The following is a 12,577-nucleotide window of genomic DNA, read 5'->3' as shown; positions in this document are numbered from 1 at the left end:
TTTTCGATATAAAATCAGTGTTGTGAGTCACCCTGAACTTACATGATTTTCATCTTATTTGAAAGCTGGGGCAGTTCTTGTAACAAGTACTTTGAACTGCAGATTGGTGACATCATTGTTTACTACTTATACAGTTAAATATATTAGATCATTTCTTTTTAATACTAAATTCTAATAACATAAAAATTTCCCACATAAAAATTTCATACCATAATCATGTTCTAATGACTGCAGCAGGATTTTTTCTGCCTTCTCATACTGTTGCAGCTTAAGCAAGAGTTCAGCTAAGTCATAACGAAGGAAATTCTGTTGGCCAGTCTTCAAAGCTGCTTCATAATAATTAATTGCCTTTGAAGAAAAATTAAGAATGAAAGAAAGACTTACATTCACATACTGCTTCTCACGAATACCAGGCATCTCAAAGCATTTTTACAGCCAAGTAATTATTTGAAGGCTAGTCAGTATTGTAATGCTGGAAATGTGACAACTAATTTGTATCCAGCATACTCCTACAAACAGCAGTCGAGATAGTGACTTGATGATCTGTTCTTGAGATCTTCATTTAATAACAAAAGTAGCCAGATCATCAGTAATAATTCCCATTCTTGGAAAAAGGGCCAGAGAATCGATTGAATCACATGGTACATATTGTTGTTCCATTTCTGTTGTTGAGCTGATGTGAACTTCTGGTCAGTCTGTGGTCTGCACAGATGTGGAGTTCACATTTTCTGGACTAACTACTTACAGTTGAGGAAGCGCTTCTCCAGTGGTGCATACATGCCTGTGATTGCAATTTATCTGGTTGTTCACTTTCACGGTATGTAACTGAATTAACAACTGTTCTATATAGGTCCCAATTGTTCAGTGATAAAGGCTTGTACTCTGATTTGCTCTCCAATCCTCAACTCTGGCAATGGTTTGGCAGCGGTGTCAAAACTAAATGAGCCTTTTTGCAATTTCACCATGATTTTGTCACTCAGATATGTTGTTACTGCTGGCCTCAGTAGCTTTTTTGCTACAGGCAAAGCAGATGGACATGTGCGACATTAGTCTTTGAGCTGGGCTACGCTTCCTGGCTTCAGCAGGTGTATTTGTTCACCCTAGAACTGCCTTGTATATATCTATGTTGGATTTGTTCAATTTGTTTATGATTTTGTTGGCAACTTCCGATGCAGCCTTTCCATTTGACTGGCAATAGTGTGGAGATGACACATAGTGTTGAATTTCCAATCCTTTATGAAACAGCTGAATTCTTCAGTAATGAACTGACATCATTATGATGTCAAAAATGGTGTAGAGGCTAAAGTATGCTTTTCAGAATTCTACAATCCCACAGTTAGTCAGTGAAGTTAGTTGATTATAATAGCGGTTTGCAGAGACAAGTCAATCGGTTTCTGTGAGAGTGAAGATGTCTACTGCCAGCTTCATCCCTGGTCTGAGTGGCATGTCTAGTTTGCTTACCTTGGTACTCATAACAAGCACTGCATGAGTTGATGCGGTCCTTGATTTCATTGCTCATGCTCTGCTGACCAAACATATTTCTTGCCTTCCTCAGATTCAATTCAATTCTTTGGTAGCTTGTAAGAATACACTTTAGCATTTCTCCTCTCAATTTTTGGGCCATCTTGGGCTGCCCAATATGTTCTTACAGTAACAGCTTGATGATTTCAGGCCATTCTGTCATCACTACTTGCAAAACATGGATAGTTGTATCTTGCTGAAGATCTTTCTCGTTTTGAACAGGGCACTTGTCTGGTAAAATGCAGTGTTTTTGCTGGGTTGAAGACTTCCAGAGTGTGACAGCTACTGCTTCATATTGGATCTGAAAGAATTTATGTCCTTGTACTTATACATTGCTGACATATTGTTGAAAGTATATTTGTTTCCCTTGTTCGTATGCCAGATCCAGATGCTATCTGTGCACCCAGGGAAAATTATTTGCAGATGGATTGGACCAAATAGTAGAAAAATTATCTGAAATGGCTTGTGATTTCACCTGACTGTCATTTTGTCTCCTTCAAGTAGGTATTCTTGAAAACGTCCTCAACCCAGAGGGGGAAAAAAATTTAAAAAGCAATATCCATAAATTAATATGCTGGCCATACTGGAGTTCCATTTTTAGATATACAAGATAAAGTAGCTCTGTATGTGTCAATCGTGTTTCATTTAAGTAGTCTGATCTCAACACTAACTTCTGGTTCCGTAAGTTGCTTACAACTTTACTGTTTTTACAGTCTAGGTGCTGGACAGTATGTGAGAAGCTGCCCTCAACATTAGCCTCTTTGTTCCTGGGTCTTTCTTGAAGTGAAGAACATGAGAGTCATGCGCCTGCTCTCTCCATTTTGATCTTGATGTAACTTGCCAACTTAGGGTGGCTGCAGCATTACCAATAACTGTACTAGGTACAGATTGTCCACTTTCGTAGGTTTTAGGCAGCCAATTCTACAATCTCTGTTGAGGATAGGAACCAATTTCTTTGCATAGAAACAGCTTCCTAGATTGACCAGGACTGAAAACTGTGATCACTTACTTACCAACCCTAACTAATGTGCTCTGAGATATACTGCAGCGCTCCTAGTCCCAACCTGAGTTGAGATAGCATGTGATTAGGAAGATAAAGGGAATGTTAGCAATTATTGCAAAGGGATGAAATATAAGAGTAGAGTGTAATTGTTTTGGGCCCTGGTGAGACAACATCTGATGCACTGTGTCAGAGATAATGGGAACTGATGAAGGGTCTAGGCCCGAAACGTCAGCTTTTGTGCTCCTGAGATGCTGCTTGGCCTGCTGTGTTCATCCAGCCTCACATTTTATCATCTGATGCACTGTGTCCAGTTTTTCGACCCTTATTCCACTGTGTTAGCAGTTCAGAAAAAGTTCAGGGGACTCATTTCTGGGACGAAGGGTTTAAGTCCATTAGAGTTTACAAGAATGAGAGATGATGTAATTGAAATATATAAGATGCTGAATTGTCTTGCTGGGATGAATTATGAGAAAGGTGCTCCCTTACGTGGTGGAGAATAAGAGGTCTCGTTTTTAAGATAGCATGAGAGAATATTTTTCTTCTTGGAGCTTGTTAGTCTGTGGAATGTTATTTGTCAGAAAACAGTGGACTTGTTCAAAGCTGAGTTAGGTAGATTTTTGACAGCCAAGGGTTATGATGGCCAGATGGGAAAACAGAGTAGACACTACATTAAATCAACCATCAAGTTATTGGATGGCACAACAAGCTTGAATAGCTCACTCAGAGACAGTAGGAACTGCCGATGCTGGTATCTGAGATAACAAGGTGTGAAGCTGGATGAACACAGCAGGCAAGGCAGCATCAGAGGAGCAGGGAAGTGGACATTTCGGGTCTAGACCCTTCTTCAGAAATCGGGGAGGGAAAAGGGGCTCTCAAATAAATAGAAAGAGGGGTGGTGACAACACTTTCCAGTCGCAAACCACTTCAACTCCCCCTCCCACTCCCACTCCTTGGACAACATATCCATCCTGGGCCTCCTCCAGCGCCACAATGATGCCACCCGAAGGCTGGAGGAACAGCACCTCATATTCCGCATGGGAACCCTGCAGCCCAATGGTCTCAATGTGGACTTTACTAGCTTCAAAATCTCCCTATCTGCAGCCTCATCCCAAGACCAGCTCCTCTCGTCCCCGCCTCCTTGACCTGTCCATCTTTTCTCCCACCTATCTGCTGCTCTCACCTCATTGACTATCCCCCACCCCCATTTCATAACTATTAGCCTCACCCCCACCTCCTGGGCATGTCATTCTTCCCTCCACCTACCACCACCAACCCCTCACTGACCAAACCCCCATCCCAACTCCCTACCTACAATCACCTTTACTGACTTCATCCTGCCTCCTTAACCTGTCCGTCTTCTCTCCACCTATCTGCTTCTCTATCTACCTTCTATCATCACTTCCACCTTTCCCTATTTATTTCAGCACTCCGTTCCCCTCCCCCATTTCTAAAGAAGGGTACAGACCCAAAATATCAGCTTTCATCCAGCTCCACACCTTGTCATCTTAAGCTTGAATAGCTGAAAGGCCTACTTGTTCTCGTAAGTCCTGTATTCCTAGGAATTGCAGTTTGATCAGGAAGCAATTTACTATTTTACACAATTTACACTCTTAGGAACAACTGAATAATTATAAACAGCATAGTTTAAAATAGGAACATTATTACTATATTAGAACTAGGAAGAGAAATAGGTATCGGGCAATTGAGTTCATTCCATCATTCAGTGAGATCATGCTTAATATTCTACTTTAACAGTGTTCCCTGCACCATTTCTAATTCCTCAATGTTTTTTAATATGTAGTTAACTATCAATCTCAATTTTGAATAGACTTAATGACCGAACCTTCACTGTGGCAGAGATTTCCAAAGTGTTAAGTTCCTCTGAATGAATAAACTCCTTCTCATCTCATTCCTAAATGATTGGTTCCTTATTCTGAGGCTTTGTTCACTGGTCCAAGAACCTCACCCCAGACAGGGGAAACATCCTTTCTGCATCCACAATCTCAAATTCTACAGGAATTTGATATGTTTGAATGAGATCACCTTTCATTTTTTTAAAATTCCAGAGAATAAATAGGCAATTTATTTAATTCTGCCTCATAGACCATCCTCTCCATCTCAGGATATGAGTTGGTGAACTTTTGCTGCGCTATTTCTATGAACGTAGACCAAAACTTCACACAATCCTCCACGTGTCATCTCACAAAGGTAGCTTTTGGTTGAAAATAGAAAATGTCTTATAACTGACCTTATTGTAATTATGTGTTTTAACAAGTGCTGTTCCAATCTTGCTAGCCAAAGTTCCATCCCTTGGATTTTTCTTTAGAGCTTGTTCATATACATCAATGGCTTTTTCAGGCTGCAATGGAATAGAAAACACCATCAGTTTCATAGCATTTTAATTTCTAAAAAAGAAAAATAAATTTATAACAGTGTTAAACTATACTATGCCCCACCTGTACTAGATTATATACTCAGACTGGCATGTACATTAGTCTCCCTTCAAATTCCATATACATTTCATAATTTCCATATAAACTCTTTCAGGTGCATGTAATCTCTCAAGTATTCTGTGGAACCGCATCTATCTCTGTACCATAACAATATATAGCGCAAAAATACAGTACGAATTACACTAGAAATATACTACACTACCAAGAATGTTGAGTTGGGTGTGGGAGCAATGATTGCTTGACAAATTTAGATAGGCTGCTTTTATTATTTTGCTGATGAAGAAGTTTGAAATGGAGAAGCTGACAGAAAACGACAGAAAACACCCAGCCCTATTTTTTGAAAATAAAAATTCTATTCATTGACTGATCATGGCATCAGAAATTTAGTTGAAAAAATAATAAATTTTTCACCTCTTGAATATTCATGTAGGCATCACCTAACAAAAGATAGGTGTGGGGTCCAGCAAGTTTGTCAACCAAGTCTCTGTGAACAAATGTAAAATCATACTTAAAATTAGTTTTATCAGATTCATCCTAATGTACCTTCACCCAAATACCATATAAATTGTGCCATAAGGAAACGTCACTGTGCTTCTTCGATGAAGAACATTTTGAGTTTTATTAGCCAAGTTCCTGTGACATTTGACTTGGATCAACACAAAATCAAAGGCATAATTAGGAAGCCAGTTACAAATAGAAACGGAGAAGGAAACAGGAAATGAGTGGAAGGGAAGTAGATGAAAATGAGAAAGAGACGTGCATCAGGAATATGACCAAACACAGAGACAGAAGGGGGAACAGAAAAGGACGAGAGGATAACATGGAACAAAGGGGAAGAGTAACTGGTTAAGATGATGGGACAAACAGATGGGTGGGTAAACTTTCTGAGCAAAGAGCAGTTGAGTGCAATGCAGGTGAATTTTGCTGTCCCTCTCCCATAGGCCACAATTTTCATTCAAGTTAGTGGGTGAGGACAGTGAATCACTTTTGTCTGAATGGAGTGAAGAAAGAACAGTGGTATCCAATGGTTGTTTTTTTTTTCTGCCCTGTTGGAAAAAGATCAATTATAAGACTTCACTAGTGTTTGTGAAGTGAGCAAAGGTGTGAGGTTCTTAGGTGGCTTTTGCCATTAAGCATGTGAGTTTCATGTGCTTGAAGTTAGCTTCCTGCTCAACAGGGAGAGCTTCTAAATGACAAAAGACATAGGAGTAGAAGGCAGCCATTTAGTCCATTGCATTAGCATGGCCATTCAATTAGCTCATGGATGATCTGCCAGTCCTCAACTCCATTTTATTGATTAAAAATCTGTCAATCTCAGCTTTGAATATATTTAATGACCTGGTTTCAATAACCCTCTCCGATAAAGAATTCCAGATTCACTTCCCTCCAAGAGAAGAAATTTCTCCTCACTTCAGTGTCAAATATGTGACCCCTCTCTGATCCTAAATTCTCCCACAAATGAAACAACAGTTTTGCATCTACCTTGTCAAGTTCCCCAAGAACCTTGTGTGCGCCAATAAGGTCACCTTTGATTCTTACAAATTCTAAAGTACAAGCCCAACCCACTCAACCTTTCCTCTTAAGACATTCCCTCCATATCTGGTTTCAGACTAGCAAAATGTCTTTGGACTGTCTCCAATGCCAGTATATCTCAACTTAGATAAAGTGTCTAAAACTATTCACAGTATTTCAGATGTGATCTGACTGGTACCTTGTCAAGTTTTAGCAACATTACCTTCTTTTGTTCTCCATTCACTTTTAAATAAAAGGTCAACATTCCATTTGTCTACCCTTTTACCCTTCGAATATAAAACTTCCAACTTCCACAAAGGATAACTGCCGTGGGGCTGTCACACAACCAGTTGATCACTGTTCAGTTAATGTCACCTTCAAAATTACTTACAAGTGAAGTAATTTTCCACTTTCAATATATTACAAACAAATAAGAGAAATGTTGCACAGTCTGTAAAAGAAAATTCTTTCACCTGTAGCAGCTTGCATATAACTGTTTATCTTTCCTCTGGTTTAAGTATATGGCAGCCATCTTCTCTTTTGCTTGAATAAAATAAGGTTGCTCAGGTGTAACATTCCGCAGCATACCAAGAGCCAGCTCTATATCCCCACGTACAACAGCAAGGTCTGCATTAGCAATTGTAACACGTAACTCTTCAGAGGTGCCCGAAAATTCATTGATGGCATCTTGCATCACTTTGGCAGCTTCGTGCTGGACAAAAACAAATGCTTTTCTATTGTTATTAGAAACATCAACATATATTGCATCCAAAATTTATTAGTGAAACAGATGCAAGTAATTTACATCCCGCATGTATTGTGCTGGATGTCAGCATGATCTGCACAGTATCTAGTTAATGATCTTTCTGTTCAAAAAAAAAGGCTAATTCCCAGCATCCTTGAAGTTAAGTTTACCATATTAGAAATTACAACCAGGCAAAATTTGAATAATACGTTTATGATAAGACCCATATTTTAACATGGAGGATTGATTTATAAATGTATATCCTACAAGAACTCATCATACAAAACCTGAACGCATTTCACAAGAGCGTGAGAAAATGAAATATGGCACCAAGCCACGTAAGATGTTAGGTGAGATGAACAAAAGCGCAATCAAAATGATAGGTTCTAAAAGGACTCCTTAAAGGAGGAAAGTGACATAGAGGCAGAGAGGTGGGGTAAGGGAACTCCAAAGCTTAGGGTTGGCTACAACTTCCATGGCGGAACAATTAAAACAGGGGCTTTGAAGAGGGCACAGAATTACATTAATACAAATACCTCAGGGGACTGTTGAGCTGAAAGAGATTAAAGGCAAAAAGTTAGGCTACACCACGGAGGAATTTGAGACAAGAATTAGAATTTTAGTATCTAGATGTTGCTTGATTGGGAACCAATGTGGAGTAGACTGCATAAGGAGTGAAAAGGAAACTAGATGAGGAGCAAGTTATGAAATAGGCAGCAAAAAGGTTCAGTTGACATCAAAATTGTGGTGGGTAGAATGTGGGAAATTAGCAAGGATAGTTTTGGAATAGTCAAGTTCAGAGGCAAGAAAAGCATAAATGGAAGGCATGAAAAATTAACTTCTTTCATTACCTGTTCTCCATTCATGCGGTGAGCCTCTGCTAGCTCCAGAAAAACAGAAACACGATCAGTTGCACTAAATTCAATTTTTTTGCCTTTTGATTTGGATGTACTTCCTGTTTTCCTCATTGCAGGCAAGCCTGCAGCAATCTTCAAGGTTTTAATGGCTTCCTGAATATCACCCATTTTCTTCTGAGTTTGAGCTCTAATCAAGTGATACAGGGGATGCTCACGAATCTGAAAGGGGAAAATCATTTTAAGTAACGGACAAAATCAAAGCCCTCTTGTTGTTTTCAGCTTATTTGCTGAGACTTTGCAACATGTGTACGTACTGAAAAGAGCTTATTTTTCAACTTGTTCAAAGGATTTAAACATTATTGATAACATCAGCATTTATAGCCCATCCTCATACTGTCATAGTCCACATGATGTTACGACACCCACAGGGTTGTTTGGGAGAGAACAAAGACTTTGATCCATGACAGTGAGGTAACTACAAAGCAATCCAAATTACAGTGCTATGTAACTGGGAGGAAGCGTTTTGGTAGTGAGCTGACCCAAGTGTTTGCTGCCTGTTTCCTCCAAGGTAGTTGAGTTTGTGGATTTGAGAAGTGTTGTCAAAAGAGCCAGGGCGAGTTGCTGCAGTGTTTGCTATGGATGGTACACTCAGCTGCCAGTGTGACTTGGTGTGGAAGGGAGTCAATGTTTACATGGTAAGATGAGGTGCTGATCAAGCTGGCTGCTTTTCCCTGGATAGTGGTCAGCTTCTTCAGGAATACTCACCTTGAAAAATGGACAGTATTCAATCACATTCCTGACCTTGCCTTGTAGATAGTGAACAGGCTTTGGAGAATTAAATGAATTATTCATCACAGAATTCCCTGCCTTTGATCTGCACCCATAGCCACAGTATTTAGACAAGAGATCTAGTTAATTTTTATTTAACAAAGTTACCAGGATGTTGGTGCTGTTTCAGAGATAGTAGGAACTGCAGATGCTGGAGAATCTTGGGATAACAAGATGTAGAGCTGGATGAACACAGCAGGCCAAGCAGCATCAGAGGAGCAGGAAGGCTGACGTTCTGGGCCTAGACCCTTCTTCAGAAATTATTTTTCTGAAGAAGGGGCTAGGCCCGAAACATCAGCCTTCCTGCTCCTCTGACGCTGCTTGGCCTGCTGTGCTCATCTAGCTCCACACCTTGTTATCTCAGGATGTTGATGTTGATGGATTCAGCAATGGTACTGCCATTGAACTGATGGGAAATGGCTACGTGCCTTTGCAGAAATCACCGTTGCCTGCACTTGTGCGGAGGGATCATTACTTGCCTCTCCATCAAAGTCTGAATGCTATCTACATCTTACAACATATAGGAGCAAACTGTTTCACTACCAGAGGAGATGAAAATGGTACTGACGACTGTTTAAAAGACTTCAATCCTAGAAATCCTTCCTGATTTAAAAAAAAAACTATGTCCTTGAATTTAAAGGAAGCTTAAAATTTACAACTACCTTCCCAAGTAAAGCTCCTTTGACTACTTTGTTTTTCAGTTGATTTTCATCTATTATCCATGTCATCTACTAAATCTTTAATTGTGCATTCACACTTCTACTTAGTATAAAAGAATTTTTTTTCAAAAAAAGAGAATAAAAGGGCATCTGGTCAAAAACATGCGTGATTTCCATTATTCATTCTCTACTGGAAATGAAAGTCTATTTGAAACCAAGAACAAATGATCAGCCAATACAGGAGAATAGTCAGACTTGTTAGTAGAACACTAGAGTTAATAGAAAACTTAGCTTGATCAAGCATTTTGGCTAGATTGAAACCTTCAAAAGAAGCAGGAATGAAATAAAATAAAAATAATACCAACCAATAAGCAGATCCAATGTGGGGGTGGGGATGGGCATTTTACTGTATGTAAAATCCAAAGAAAGACTTTGCCCATATTGAGACGTTTAATAAATTGTGAAAGATCACAGGACAATGGAATTGATCAGACCACACTCAAAATACACGGCACTATCTCGGACAGAGAATCTTTTCGATCAGTGCCTTAATAACTGTACTCTCTAGTACCAGCACAATTATGTGCAAATGAAAGGGATACAATATCATGTATTGATTGGTAATTGTTTGAAAACACTATGCAATCACACCACGTACCCTGCTTTAAGTATAAAAAATGTCTTTGTATTAACCTATGGTGTGCAGCTCCTCCGAGGAATATAGAAGTGCTCAACTTTTGTGTTTTCCGGATGATCTGTACCCGGTCAATTGAAGAAATAAAGACTAAAGACTTAAACAGCCAGACCAACTGTGTTCATTGACTGAGCATGGAATTGAGACACCCCACTGGGGGTCGAGATTTACACTACAACAGACGTAAGGCTCACTGGTCTGTAATTACCTGGGTCATCTCTACTGCCCTTCTTGAACAAGAGTGCAACATTTGCAATCCTCCAGTCCTCTGGTACTAAACCTGTAGACAATGAGGACTCAAAGATCATGGCGAAAGGCTCCGCCACCTCCTCTCCAGCTTCCCAGAGAATCCTCAGAAAATCCCATCCGGCCCAGGGGATTTATCTACCTTCACACCTTCTGGCATTGATAACACTCCCTCCTTACTAACCTCAATCCTTTCAATTCTAGTAGCCCGTAACTCAGTCTTCTCCTCTACAAATAAACTTAAGACTGAGAATCTAGCCACAATTATGCAAGAAAGGAAAGTTAGGCAGACAAGCCTGGTATACTGAAGCTCCATAGAATGCCACACGAAGCCTATCCCCAGGCAGCTGGCCAACTCTGATATCTCATGAGGGGGTGGGGGCATTGGAATTCAGTGAAAAATATCCTTTCAACCCATGACAAAGGCCTCTATTGGCCTTTAATTCCTGTTAATCAGTTATCCATTCTTGTCAAAAAGTCCTAGAGGGGAATAGCAACAACTCCCATGACCACCACACCACCCCCCAACAACAGAACCGCATGTTTCCTTGCCGAGAAGATGGCACATGCCCCAAATTATGCTGGTGAACCAGCATGCCAGCTGGCAGCATAAATTTCTATGCATATGCAACTCCATGCTGGCCCCATTAAGAGCTAAATGTTCTGCCCATTGTACAGGTCTAAGTAATCATGATTTGGCTAGCTGCAGAATAGCTATTTAATTTAAATATCAATAAGCCAATGCGATCAGTTATGCAGACTTAGGTGTTGCCTTTCAGAATAAGGATTTTTATCTTCCCTTCCCTATCTGTAATCAAAAATATGACCACAGAGGGCTGCAGCACGCACATCTTAAGCTTCCTTCAGACAGATACCCCATGAGAACAGAGACAGTGCCTGACAACATCAAATTGTTCAAGTCAGCCATCTCAGTTCAGACACAGAACCCTACGGCAGTCAATAGCCCTGTAGTGATGCAATTAGCTAAACTGTCATGGATAAGTAGAAAGTCTAGTAGTAGAATTTAATAAACATGTAGTAAAATTCAGTGAAAAAGAAATCATGAATGAAGTAAAACTGTGTTTTAGGGTAAAAGTCAGATTAAAACTAAAAATTGAAGAATAAATTACAATTTAAAAAAACAACTACAATTTAATCAAAAACCTTATGTTATTTAGTGAATGCAATTAAATTTACCTCAAAATTATAACTCAAACATAGTTCCAGAGAATGGGAGCAGAGTTTAAAATTTTCTTGAGACAGGTAAACTTGAGCCATCAGGAGGTGCGCATCAGCATATGAAGGATTCTGTTCTAAGCAATGCTGTAGGTTGCACTGGGCAGCGTCAACATCACCTTTTAAAAAAGAAAATGCAACAAACAGTGGAAGATTCAATCCCGTTCAAGCTGTAACATTTTCATTCATAAATTCTGAGCTTGTCATGCCTATTGCACAAATAATCCTATGGTATCCTTTCTTGTAACTTTTCTGAAAGATGACTTCTCAGTTACAAGTTCTTTAAAGCTGACCAGTACTTTTCCTGCTTTTTTAAAATCTCCAGGAACAAAATACAATAAAATTCTCAATATATCATAATTTTGCAGGTATTTTTAACAAAAAAAATGTCTATGTTCTTATCTTTGAGTATCCTGTTAATCCATTGAGTTATAGATTTAAAAATATCAGGACATGCTTCATGATTTACAAAATCATTGTTCTCGCAGTGAACAGGTTACATTAAAAATATGAGTTTTATTGTTCAATTCACAGTACAATATAAATACCTGCTAAGTATTTAACTTTGGCCATTAGAAAGGCAGCTTCTAATAGTCCCGGTATTGTTTTCACAACTGTGTCCAGCACTGAAGCACAATGTTTCAGTAATGGAGATAGCGGCTGACTAGGAGCTCCAGGCTGCAAAAAAAAAACAAAGCTGTCATGATTTTAGAAAACTTAATGTACAATAAGTCCAGTGTACATAAAGTACATAAAACAACTACACAGGATTGAGGCCGGCTTAGTGCCATTATTGGCGGCCTATTAATACAGAGATGCAGGG

General features: G+C 39.3%; 1 protein-coding gene across 3 annotated transcripts in view; it reads right to left on the bottom strand.

Moving 5' to 3' along the window:
* The window catches only part of ttc21b (tetratricopeptide repeat domain 21B), a 100,944-nt gene that overhangs the window by 50,717 nt on the left and 37,650 nt on the right, over nt 1-12,577 (bottom strand). For all 3 annotated transcript variants that reach the window (XM_048534597.2, XM_048534595.2, XM_048534594.2), the window contains exons 12-18: nt 12,303-12,432; nt 11,716-11,873; nt 8,086-8,310; nt 6,963-7,201; nt 5,389-5,461; nt 4,773-4,883; nt 210-348 (exon numbers count right to left, since the gene is read on the bottom strand). In XM_048534597.2, the coding sequence (XP_048390554.1) occupies nt 210-348; nt 4,773-4,883; nt 5,389-5,461; nt 6,963-7,201; nt 8,086-8,310; nt 11,716-11,873; nt 12,303-12,432 (1,075 nt within the window). The remainder of the gene's footprint in view (nt 1-209; nt 349-4,772; nt 4,884-5,388; nt 5,462-6,962; nt 7,202-8,085; nt 8,311-11,715; nt 11,874-12,302; nt 12,433-12,577) is intronic.

Source organism: Stegostoma tigrinum, chromosome 7 (genome assembly GCF_030684315.1).
Source record: "Stegostoma tigrinum isolate sSteTig4 chromosome 7, sSteTig4.hap1, whole genome shotgun sequence".
Lineage (NCBI taxonomy): Eukaryota > Metazoa > Chordata > Chondrichthyes > Orectolobiformes > Stegostomatidae > Stegostoma > Stegostoma tigrinum.
Note: the sequence above shows the minus strand (reverse complement) of the source record. Positions and strands in the feature narration are given on the sequence as shown.